Source organism: Pelobates fuscus, chromosome 1, assembly GCF_036172605.1.
Source record: "Pelobates fuscus isolate aPelFus1 chromosome 1, aPelFus1.pri, whole genome shotgun sequence".
Taxonomy (NCBI): domain Eukaryota; kingdom Metazoa; phylum Chordata; class Amphibia; order Anura; family Pelobatidae; genus Pelobates; species Pelobates fuscus.
The window spans coordinates 178,574,543-178,587,452 of record NC_086317.1 but is presented as its reverse complement, the minus strand read 5'-3'; the positions used below and the strand labels follow the sequence as shown (position 1 = coordinate 178,587,452).

General features: G+C 39.4%; 1 protein-coding gene across 2 annotated transcripts; it reads right to left on the bottom strand.

Annotated features, from left to right (window-relative positions):
* Positions 1–688: 688 nt before the first annotated feature.
* On the bottom strand, positions 689–12,055 carry LOC134590506 (E3 ubiquitin-protein ligase makorin-1-like). Of its 2 annotated transcripts, none has more exons than XM_063444406.1 (8): positions 11,985–12,055; positions 7,112–7,231; positions 4,423–4,655; positions 4,202–4,275; positions 3,902–4,089; positions 3,590–3,700; positions 3,287–3,425; positions 689–1,085 (listed from the first exon to the last, which is right to left on the bottom strand). In XM_063444406.1, the coding sequence occupies exons 1-8, from the start codon at positions 12,029–12,031 to the stop codon at positions 918–920; spliced, it is 1,080 nt and encodes a 359-aa protein (XP_063300476.1). In that variant the 5' UTR covers positions 12,032–12,055; the 3' UTR covers positions 689–917. The 2 variants fall into 2 exon arrangements, with proteins under 2 accessions (XP_063300476.1, XP_063300475.1); XM_063444405.1 differs by having other exon boundaries at positions 690–1,085; positions 4,163–4,275.
* Between the last annotated feature and the right edge of the window lie 855 nt (positions 12,056–12,910).

Sequence of the window (12,910 nt, the reverse complement as noted above, 5' to 3'; positions counted from 1 at the left end):
CAAGTTTGTATGCATGCAAAAATACAAATGCCAAGACAAGTTATATTTCAGGGGAAAACCCTGAGAGATGGGGTACCCCATGGCAAGAAATATAAAAGCCAAGCAGGGTGATTCAACATGAAAGCTGTATGGAATTTATATACAGTTAACTGAATTTGAAGCAAAGCCAACATGAAGGTTCATCAGTTTTTACTTTGTTGCCATTTCCAATACAGTTTACTTTAGTAATAAACTAGGATTAAGTCTTCTCTACCATAAAACCCAGTGGCATGGCAAGCCTTTCAGGATTACATGCTTGAATCTACAGCAGAGTTTGAAGTTTATTCCCATAGCACTTTCAGACTGATGCATCCCACAGCTCATGGTTGATACAATTTGATGGTAAGCCAAGTTATTGGCTTACTCAGTTTTTAGAAGCAAACTCTAATTCAGCAAGACCTCCTAGAATTTCTTGCCCTCATTTCATCATTGACCGTTATGGTTTCTTTGGCAAAATAAACCATCTTTATCTAAACCATACCCCTGTTCAGTTCAAAGTTAGTTTTATATCCTAGTAGAACCTCTAGAGTGGTAATGGACCCAAGCTATACAGAACATAAAATCACAATCACCACATATGTTGGTGAAATTAACACTTACTAGTTTAAATACATCTTTATTCAACTTTTTTTTTTCCATTTAACAGGTAAAATTATTTTTTACAATAACTATTGTTCTGACTAAATACCTTATGGGTCTCTTCTCCTTTGCCTGCTGTAAAAGCACTGCTACAGACAAACCCAGGGACAAAGTTAGTACAAAGAAAAAAACAAAAACAAGTTTATAAGTAGATAAGTTAGAAAAAACACTTGTGTGGGGTAAGGGGCTTGTATTACTGGATTAGAGATTAAAAACTCAGGCACATGAATAGTGGACATTTAGTCAGAATCACTGTATTCACCCCACAGGATTTCAACGTGAGGAAAACCCAAGTTCAGCTCAAGGTTATCTTCAACGAGGGCAAGTGTGAGCGCACAGTGGAGAAGATCTACGTACTCCTCATCAGAGCACTCTTCCTCAAATATCTCCACCATATTAGAGTAGGACTGGAAAAAAAAAAAAATATATAAAAATATATTAGAAGAGTTTCATACATGGCGTAAAGTCCTACACAGGTTGTAAAAAGTTACCCGCCACTGCAAGCCTAGTGTCAATGACACATTCACCAAGGCTAAACTGCTAACCACCAATGGTTGTTTACGCCAGGCCTCCTGACTGTCCCAATTTAGGAGACCTGTTCTGCAGTCTTGATTTTTGTTTCTGAGTATGCATAGGCATGCCCAGCCCTAGTTCTTAGGGTGTACATTGGGACTTTTGCTTAAAAAAGTATTATTTTTTATTTTTATTTAAATAAATAGTTCTACAGTGAATATGTAGGTTGGCTGTAAGATAAGTTTGGGCCATTCTGAGTGATGTATGTATTTTAGCTGGCCCACACACACACCAATATAAAGTGGAACCTCTGAACTCAAACTTGCATTCCCGAAGTGTTTGAGAACCAAAACATTTCCCAGAAGAACAAATGTAAAATTGGTTACTCCGTTCCAGACCCCAAGACAGCATTTTACATTTATATGTATGCATTAAAAATGCAGAGATCACTTGAATAAGTAGCTTACATTTGCGTGGTTCCTGCCTTTCAACTTGCTCAAAGTTTACAGTTAGCCATTATTACAATTTATAATAATTGTCTGACTTAAAAATGAGACATGGCTCTGTTGTATGTTTGGGTACTGAAGATCGTTGGTGTAACGAGCCATTTTTTACTTTAAATTTGTTCGACTTCCGAATTGTTAGAGAATGAGATGGTTTAAGTTCCAAGGTTCCACTGTAGTTAATTGGGAGTTGAGTTAAAGATATAGCTATTCTTAAAGAAAATTTAGAGTAAACAGAGTGCAGGCTAGAAGCAAGTCAAAGGCTGGTGGGATGCACCACTTTAGCCACCTAGTAGCGAGCTCCCAGAATAAGGGGATAACCCTTCAATAGTACAAAACCGTGGGTGGCTTTACATCTCATGTAACATGGCTCAATTGTATTTAGATGAATCAGCGATACCGGTTGGCTGGATCATGCTCTGATGTGTTTCCACCCCCTCTGCACAACTGCTCACACTGGATCATATACACTCCACCCCCACCACTTGCTGTCATATCAGACAGGATTGGGGCAGTCCTGGCCTTGATAAGGGGTGTAACTTTGTCTGGGACACAGATTAACAATATGGGATAACATACCCTGTCCCAACACCTCTAGAGCCAATCTCTCCATCTTGGGAACTGCATATACCTGCTGGCTAATGATTGCTCATGTGCTGGACAATCCAGGGCGGCATCATGCACAGGTAGCCCACCCCTAGGAACCTCCCAAGTTAAAACATTTGTTGGTCTCATAAGTAGCAGGTACTTAAATAGAATGACAAGCTGTTCATATCATATGCTCCTGACGACTGCACCTTGATACACCAAAATGTGCCTGGAGTGTCCTCTTAATCCTTTCTCTAAGCACATTTGTTACCACTATGGGTATTCTTCAGGTAATCTCTTTTTTCATTTACCCATTGTCTGTAGGGAGAGAGTGTTTAGGTAGACACTAGTGGCCAGACCATGGTGTCTAGGTATCAATGGCAAGCAGTTTGAAGTTTTTTGTATCCAGACAAGTTTCTGGCTTCCTTCTGTGTACCTCTGAATTATTACCTTTCCTCGCCTAATCTACCTTCATTAGTTGGATACTAGGGGGACTGGGGTATTTGCGATTCAGAGCACTCCAGGTTTAGGACCCTTATGGTACTGTTTAGTTAGTCTCCCCCTTCTGTGTTATACATTGCGTTTTGATTAGTGGAGGTTCCACTATTAGTTTCCCCTAGTGGGACACTATATACTGCCCTTTGATTTTATAGCCATTCTTAGGCTTTACATGGGTCAGGGAATGAAAAGGTGACCATGTCTATGTGCCCATGCTTGTATCCCATATTTAGCTACCTCAAGAAACTGTCCTCTGGCAGCAGAGGAAGCATGTCATTAGAAGAAATTACGATCAAATGTTCCCTCCAGTACCCACCCACTGGTGTGGATCTCATACCTCCCAATGTTGGAAGGTATGATACACCTTTATTCCAAGAATTCCAAGATTCTTGTGGACTTATTTCTGAATTGGAGATTACAAAACAAGTTACAAGTGCTTTAGAGGCAGATTAATGCTTAAATGTCCTACATTTCTCAGAGTACAAATAAAGTCAGTTTGCAGTTACCAGAGCAGTTGCACTGAGCCTGCGGTGTTCACGTCTCCTCCTCCTTTGATGTCCAGATGGTAGCTCATGACGATAGATGCATTCTGATTTGAAGGGGCAATGGCCATTACCACGCACAAAGAAACGGCACCTAATTTTGCTGCAAGAGATTAACAGTTACCAAACTCAGCCTGATCTGATTAAGTCAATTTGACAATGACTGCAGTTTTACAAGAGGTCTCAAACCTATAAAACCCAATTGCGCAAGGCTCTGTTTTAGTAAAGTTCTGGAAGACAAACCCAAATGTAACAGGTATTTCTCACCTGGTCTTTGCCTTGAAGTTTTCTATAAGTTTTAGCTTCTCATCAGATTCCCCAACCCAGTATTTGTGGGGAATGAAGTAACTTGACTTTACACGGCACTGGGGACAGCCTCTAAAGGGGAGACTATGTAGTTAGATTGGTAAAATATTGGAGAAAAAAAAAAAAATTGCCATAACTGCAGGGCTATATATTTCCAGACATGCAATATCACCACGAGACAAGCCATTGCAATGTGTTTAAAATGTTTTGTTGTATAGAAGTGTCATTATCTGGGTTTTCCTTTTGCAGTGTACTATAGTCAAGAACACTCACTTAATAACTTCATTGTTGAAGTCTCTGGTTTTTCGCCAGCGCTTGATGCAGTCAACACAGTATGCATGGTTGCAGTTTGGCAGAATCCCAAATATACGTTCTTCTGCCACCTGTTTGTCATACACCTTGTCCATGCAGATCCCACAAACCACATTTCGGCTACGTTCATATTGTAGTTCTGAAGCATCCTGAAAGATGATAACATATTTCTAGTAAGTGTGAAAATTAAAGAGATATATAATTTTATAGAAGAGTCCTAACTGTTTCAGACTGTAGCGTTTCCACTGTTCGGGCTCTTGCCTCTTCCTTGCATTTGTCATCTAAATGTTCCTCTTGAAGGGTGGGGCTAGACACTGACCTCACAAGGCCCGAGGCTGAGAAGAAAAAAAAAATATAAAAAATGAAAAAAAAAAAAAAAAAAAAAACGCAAAACCACCCACAATAAATCTTTGTACCATTAGTCTTGGTGTCGTAAAGTAGACATCTAGAGAGGATAAGTGTGGTAGACACACAAGCTATACCTGCATTTCTTGGTACAAATTCTGGAGCCAGCACCCAATCAGGTCTACCCAAGGAACACAGGTGTCTTCCAGAACTTGCTCCAGCAGTCAGCCGATTAGGTACTGATGGCTCAGATCCTCGGCGGCCAGGTAGAGAGTCATGAGAGTAGGGGAGGAGGCAAGGCTCAGAAACCCTACGACCTGCGTTGTGGGCAGGGGCATCAGAAGAACCATCAGCAGTGAGGTGCAGGAAACTGCAGAAGAAACATCAGGTTAAAGAGACTAATAAAGCCATTCCCTAATCTTTATATCAGAATAAAATTTACCAGGGAGTTTTATATTTTTTCTTGCTCTAGTCACTCTCTATTCGAATCAGCAACGACACTCCTATAATGTGTCCAACAATGGCAATGCTGCAGTGATTCTCTACTTACTGGGCGTGCCTGAGCTTCACTGCCCTCGACACATGCCCACAGTGTCTGCCTCTTCTAAAAAGTCCTCAGCATTCAGACACATCACACCCACCAGATCAGGCATCATATATAGTATTCAGTCTCTTTACATGTCTAATACATTGAGATTTGTGTTCTCTATAGCTGTCTCAGGAGGTTGATTAATAGGGACTGGCAGGGGAGGGGGTTAACACTGGGTAGGGTGGTTGGCAGGGACTGGAAGAGAATGTATTACAGGAAGGGAGAGGAGCACTACAGTGCAGTCTGTGCTGTGAGCATTCCTTACACTAGATAAGAAATGCCTCCATTTTCAGTGGCTGCAAAAGGTACGTTTTGGTCAGTGACTGGAAATCCAGAACATGCTGAATTGTGAGAGCGGGAGGCAAAGTTACACCGCTGAAAACAGCAAAACACTTTACAGCACTGCAGGGAAAACTACACAGAGATTAAAGAAAACTAACCAGTTTTTTTGAGCTTTGCTTTAATTTAAGCCAAACTTAAACACACACACCACACTTTTTCCTGCCAGGGCCATGTAGGTTTTGATTTTAATAAACTGAAATTAAACTAAACAATCTTGATTTGTTACAAATGCAGAGCAAAGTGTGTAAATTTATATTAAACTATGGATGAGTTTTGCCTTTGTAAAGAAGTCCGAGAGAGACTAATCCACCTAGCCAATGTAGCCTTAGAAACCAAGTTGCCCTTTGGATGTTCTTGATAACGAAAGCAACAAGGGGGTTTTAATTTTCAGAGTTCTTTAGTTCAGTACATAAAACTGCTAGCTTCACATGAAGAGATCCGATTTATTGGGTGCTCTTAGGATCTTGACATCGAGGAATAGAAGCAGATGTGGGACAATTAAATTTTTTTTTTTTTTTTTTTTTTTTATTCCAACTCTTGAGTAAGCGGTTGTGGATTCCATCTGATATTGGAGAGGAATCAGGACTACACTACTGTCAGAGAAAAAGAAAAGAACTTTCAACCCTCAATTACCCAAAAAAAAAAAGTTAGGATTTAAATTGCCATCAGCTTCGCTCTGATTCCAAGAATATTACAGAAGATTCTGAATGACAATGACAGGAAAATATAGGTGAAATGGAAACTCCAGGTAGTTGAGGGTCTGTTTTGTTTTTTTTAAGGTTCTGCATTTTCTTATCTACAATGTCTAAAGGGTGTTACCCTGTCTGTTTCCATTTGTCTCTGGAATTTTTCTGTCTGCTTGCTTTATATCTCAGTTCAGAGCACATGCCAAAGTATTTGTTCCTCTGATTTAAACTGCTGATAAAGAATGTTTGCAAGGGTCTCCATCCTGACCTTTGCCCCATCTGACAGCCAGAATAGCTGAGGTCATTAAACGAAGGGCCATAATTTTCTTGCCCAGAAAATCTGAGTCAGTTTCTTCAGTGTTTCTACTGGCAGGATCACTCATGAATGTAGAATCGATTAGACCCAAATATTGAATTCTTTTGACAGCAGTAAGCAGAGATTTTTCTGCAGTTGATGATCCAGCTATGTTCTCCCAGACAGCAAACTGTAGTGTTGATGTCCTGTAGAAGGTTTTGTTATTTGTAGGATTCTATTAACATCCAATTGTCTAAAGAATTAAAGGCCTCTTAGATGTGCCACCAAGACTTTGGTAGACACTCTTGAAGCCAAGGCATGGCTTGTACTGACTAAAGCAGCAGATCAGATACCCAAGAAACAAGACATTTCAGCTCTTTTTGATTCATTCATCATTTCTTTGGAACCATCAGGTAACTGGGTTACTATATATATATATATATATATATATATATATATATATATATATATATATATATATATATATATATATATATATATATATATATATATATATATACACATACACACACACATATATATACACACATACATACATATATATATACACACATACATATATATATATATATATAATATATTACACACTTTGCTTGTGTCCCCATTTCCTAGAAGTGAACTAACTCCATTCACAAGTAGACAGGTAGAGAACTGGGGAAGTAGGGAAATAAAAACCCACACATCACAGACCATATACAGATAAGGCAAGAGCCTTCAGGGGGTCAAGCAAATCAGGATCAAGCAAATCAATATTGTGGCGCCCATGAGGAACATGTTCAGGCAAGGTAAACTCAACTTTCTGTGCCAGCCAACAGACCCCCCACCGTCAGACATTTTTGCAGAGTCACCAGACAGTGACACCAAGTACGAGTCTGCAACTTCAGTTTCTTTACCTGCACTTTTCTCCATAGCCACAGAATCCATTCTGGAAGTGTCTACAGATCTGTGTAGGTTTCCGCTCATGAGAAAACTTGCAGTTTTGACCCCATCGACATGCACCCCTGCTGAATGCCCTGAAAGAAAGGAGTCAAGATTTCTCTTTTTAAGTAGTTACAGCCAACTCAAACGTAACTCCAAGTAAGGCAGATGATAGCCAGGTCAGCAGTTTGCCTCAATTTCCCTCATTTGTATTTAAAGTTGTACTGCCTCCTTGTACTACCCAAAGTCTGCCCTCCCCCTCAAGTGAGAGAGTGATGTCCTAGGTCATTGCTGGACAATGTGCAGCATCTCCATGGAGTATGAACGTTCCCCATAAAGATGCATTGATTCAGTGCATTTGAGGAGATACCACTTGCCGCAGTGGTAAATTTTGCTGTGCATGCGCAAGAACCTTAAAAAAATGAAAATAAACTTTCTATGGAAAAGCATGGACTGGCTGAAATATCAGATGTCATGATCTCAAATAAGGCAGAGTCTGCTGCTGCAGACTTGCACAGCTCTGGATTAAAGGACAGTTCTCATGGGTTAACAATGGTAAGGGTCTAGATATCTAAATTGTGTCACTGTAGTATCACAAATACAAGTTTATATTCCTGGCACTATGGCGTCACTTTAGTCAGCAAGAAGTCAAATAGGAGGTTTATAGCTTAAAGGGACACTCCATCACAATGTTAAGGTGGTCTTATCTGAAGGGGTTAAACAGTTCAGGCCTGCTAAACATTACAATTGCTTTGCCCCTTTACTTCCTATATAGTTTCAAGGCTTCAATCAGGACCAGGCACAGATGATAGGCAATACTGCAGTTAATGTACCTCTCTGCTCTCAGCCAATCCTGCTTAGCTCAGAGAGATTTAAAAAAAAAAAAAAAAAAAAAAAAAAAACCCACACACACAAACTTGTCTTTAAGGACCACGGATGTACCTGACACGTCCTCAGGGAATTAGAGTGCTGGAAGCGATCAGGATTGCAGCAATGTCTGGCTGCTGGAGAACACTGGTTGATCGCCACCCCTCCCTCCCCAGTGATAACTTCCAGGTTGTTCCACATGGAGCCCGGCAGTGATGCAGAGCATCGGAAGCCATCAGGCAGGCTTCTGATGCTCTGCCTGTACTGAGTGCCAAAGATGATAATACCAATACTATAATAATAATCCACCCTCTCCAATTTAGGACCCAGGGGCCAAAAAAAATTAAATAAATAAAAAAAACACCCACCCACAGCAAGTAAGAGCCCTGGAATGGCGATCTCAGTCAGTGGAGACTGCCGGAGACCCCAGCAGTCCCGGCCCATGTGATCACATTGCTGCAATAGGAGCGGTCAGCAGGGGGACTGTCTGAGCTGTCAGTCCCCTGGGCTGTAAGAAGTCGTCATCTCAAAATAAAAAATCATATATGCATATTATTTCACATTCCTGGGATATCATATGGTCTCAAAAGGCAACACAGACCCAGCAAACCAATCTGGCAAGACCTATATTGACCCTGTGACTTTCCAAAACACAATAAAACTTATACATGGGGGGTATTGTTATACTCGGGAGATTTTGCTGAACACAAATATGAGTTTTTACAACAGTAAAACTTTTGACAATGAAATAGCCAGTAAAAGTGTAGTTTAGGTAAAAAAAATAAAAAAATTATATATATTTTAATATAAAAAAAAAAAAAAAACACACGCTAACTTTGCAAGTGTTTGTGGTTAGGTGGCCACAACAAATTACTGGACATATCCCACTTGCAATACCTTGCGGTGTCTACTTTTACAAATATGTTATGCCATGATGGGGTTCGTTTTCATTCCTGGGCTGCCATACAGTCTCAAAGGTAACAGGCCCAGCAAACCAATCTGGCAAATTTCAATGGGCAAACATGGAAAAGCCCTACATTTGACCCCTGTAAGTTTGCAAAAACCCATAAAACTTGTACATTGTGGCACGGTTGTACTCAGGAGATGTTGCTGAACACATATTGGGGTGCATGATTATCAGCAGTGAAAATCTGAGATGCGCACCCTCCAAATAAGGTCTTTTAACCCCCAGAGAACACAACACAACCTATACATGGGGGTATCACTGTACTCAGGAGATATTGCTGAACACATATCAGGTGTTTTTTGGCAGTAACCCTTAAAGTTCTCCATAAATGTATTCTTAAATTGCTATGTGTGTCAATATGCACACTCGTGAAGGGTTATTCAGGGATTCCGGACAGATATCCGTGTTACAATGTAACTTGCGTTGATTTTGAAAAATAAATAAATAAAAAAAGTTTGGAAATAGCAAAGTGCTACTTGTACTTATGGCCCTATAACTTAAAAAACAATATATATATATATATATATATATATATATATATATATAAATAAAAAAAACACATGTTAACATTGGGCATTTCTGCTAAAATTTAGACACCATTTAGGATGTGTTTTTTGGCAGTTTTAGACGCGCAACAGATTTTGGGGGTCAAAGTTAGAAAAAGTGGTTTCCTACATTTTTTCCCCCATCATATTTTATAAAAAGTTTTTACAGTAAGTTATATGAAAATAATCGTATCTTTAGAAAGACTAAGGGTAATAAAAATGGCATTTAATATGTGTGGATACAGTAAGTGAGTAAGAGGAAACTTACAGCGAAACACAAACACAGAAATGTAAAGAGCCCTGGTCGTTAATGGTTTAAAAAACACTTTTTTTTAAATTAACAGTCTGGTCATCAAGGGGTTAAGCATAAGGCCAGGGACTAATGAGTGTCTTTAGAAAGTTGAACAGACTAGATGGGCCAAATGGTTCTTTTCTGCGGTCATTCTATGTAGGAAAAAAATATAGTATTTGAAACCTTTAAGATGTAAGGGGGAGACAAGTTTATAGGGTTGTGGGTGCTGCACTTAGCTCATCTGTCAGCCTCAGGTCACTGACTGTGGCCCCAGGGTGACACTCTAGTATCCAATGGTACACCAGCAGGGATTTTGTATTTATACAAGAGTTATTCACAAGACACCAACGAGGTTATGTGCCAAACAAACTTGGACTATTGACAGATGAGCTGTTTTGCAAGATTCAGAGAGTTTCGTAATTGATAAATATGCTTACTTTGAAACATTAAATGGAAACGGCAAACTTGAGGCTGAAACAGCCCAACTGGATAATTCCAAGTCAGACAAAAAATAAAAAATAAAGCCAGACACCAGGAGGTTATAGTTGTGATGAAACAAGAGCCCCCTGTCCCAAATGTTTTTACAGTGGGTTGACTCCTTACCAGGTGTCTGCCATCTGCTGCTCCCTGCCACCATTACAGCTTTCAGAAAGCCAGAAGCTCTTGCTTGGGTCTAAGCCCAGTAATGAAGGTATTGGCTCAAGAGCCAACAGAAGCCCCTAAGCATTAGGTTTTAGAGGCACATTATAGTGTCAATAATACAAGCATGTAATCATGACACCATAAGTGTAAAAACCCATTTAGAATTAAAGAACATACCTAGTTTCCAGCGAGTTTTGGTGCTGCAGGCCCAGTGCATCAATGCATCTCTAGGAGAAATGTTTAGCACTTCCATGCAGAGTCGCCTCTAATGGACATGTGAGTGACTGCTACTAGGTGTTCCTAAGCTTTAATAAATAATAATAATAAAAATAATAAAAATAATAAAAATAATAAAAATAATAAAAATAATAAAAATAATAAAAATAATAAAAATAATAAAAATAATAAAAATAATAAAAATAATAAAAATAATAAAAATAATAAAAATAATAAAAATAATAAAAATAATAAAAATAATAAAAATAATAAAAATAATAATAATAATAATAATAATGTATTTAACCAGGAAAGGTACATTCAGATTACTCTGGTTTCCAAGTACATCCTGGGGATGTTACCTTAGCCCAACATCCAGGGGTTGTTACCATCACCCAATTTAAGACACTTCCTTTTCTCTGAAAAGGCAGGGTTTTCATTAAAATGTTAAAGATACATTAGGGACAGTTATAGACACCAGAAATACTACATTAAGCTGTAGTTCTGGTGACTATAGTGTTCCTTTTAGTTCATGGCTGTCACAATAGGACACAAAAGAAAACAAAACTATCCTGAAGCTTAGCAGCTACAGTGTGGAGCAGAACATAAATAACAGAATTATTATGGATTGATGGTCCGGTTAGTATGGGTGAGGTGTGTCAACTTGCAGTCATCCAATCTAAATACAGGATATTGGAATGAAAGGGACTTAAAAAAAAAAAAATATATATATATATATATATATATATAACGAAAAAAAATAAAAAAAAAAAAAAAAAAAAATGTATTTCCACCCCATCGCTCCAGATCAGGTCAGTGTCAGCCCCCCCCCCCCCCCCACGTGCTACTAGTGTAAATAGAAACACAACGCGATGTTGTAAGAATAGTTTCTGCAGACATGTTTTCTAGAGGTTAATTACCTATTTTTTTACAAAACCATGCTAAAATTCATATAGCAACTAGAGAGCACACATCCTTACAGGAAAAAATAAATAAATCGGACAATTTAAGGAATTTGTTGGAGAGTTAATCACAGTTTATGCATGTTGTCAACGTGAAAGAGGCATAGATGGTGACATTAATAACGCTGTGCAATATTCACTATATGTAGAAATGTCAGACAAACCATGGCGTTTTGGGGTCGTGTTTTTTTTTTTGCACCAAATCGCATGCAAGTTTATTTACACGTGCTGGACTCCTGCACACCAGAATGGTATACACACTCGAGCTTACACTGCCACAAATCATGCAACTACAAACTTGTTTTCCTGTTAGTTTACAGCAAGTTACTTTATCACCTGGAATGCATGCATACTTACCTGCATTGCACCCTGGCACTTGCCCCCCTGCCTGTAGCTGTAGCCATTTAAATTTCTGGAAATCGATCAAAAATGTAGAAGCGCATGCAGGAGTTTATAAACACAAGTCAAACAAATCAGCCACGCCTACACCGTAGCTCAAAACAATGAGAGTGGAGGTGCAGGGAGTTACTCCCACTTAACAAGGTAAATGGATGCTTACTGGCAATGTGAAGAAAACAAAAAGTAAAAGAACTACGTTTGCAGTTATGTTTGTGGCACGTCTGGTCTCAGACTAGTAACCAGCTAGTGATAAAAAAAAAAACTTTGCATTAAAAATCCAATTGCCAAGGTTATTTACTAAAGTGAGAATTTTAAAGTGAATTTCAAATTTAAGGCCAGAGTAGCTGAACTGAAAGCATTGTTGACTTAGACATTTTTTCCAGTTCAGCTATTTTGACCTTAAATTCGAAATTCACTTTGACACTTTAGTGAATAACTATGTTTATGTTCCCATAAGAATTAGGCGTTAAGTGCATAAAATCTGTTATTTTTCAAAATTGGAAACCTCTCTGAGGTTTATTAAAGGGACACTATAGTCAGGGCCATCTTTAATGCAGGGCAAATGGGGAAACTGCCCCGGGTCCTGTCACTGCTGGGCGGCCAGAGGCAGCTGCCCCATTAGCCCTCTGCCCGCAACAATGTCTTTTGGGGTCGCCGATCCCAAAATAAATTTTTGTGGGCAGCAGGCCCGCACACTATGGGGGCCCATCCGGTGACCTGTGTCAGCAGGGGCCTGGTTGGGCGCTGTGGCGCTTTAACAGCGCGACCGGGCCCCTTGCTTTTCGGCAGCCGGCTGGGAGGAAGTGACAGCAGCGCATCACTTCCTCCCATAGACACAGGAACCGGGGAGGAAGGAGGACCAGCTGTTCCGGAGGGGGCCAGGC

What these genes read in the sequence shown, in the direction of transcription:
- LOC134590506 (XM_063444405.1), bottom strand. Translation starts at nt 12,031, where the DNA reads ATGGCTACAGCTACAGGCAGGGGGGCAAGTGCCAGGGTGCAATGCAG. An exon ending in AGTGCCAGGGTGCAATGCAG is followed by an intron (nt 7,232 to 11,984) that starts GTAAGTATGCAT and finishes CCTTTCTTTCAG; the next exon opens with GGCATTCAGCAGGGGTGCAT. An exon ending in GGCTCAGTGCAACTGCTCTG is followed by an intron (nt 1,086 to 3,286) that starts GTAACTGCAAAC and finishes TTTTTTTTCCAG; the next exon opens with TCCTACTCTAATATGGTGGA.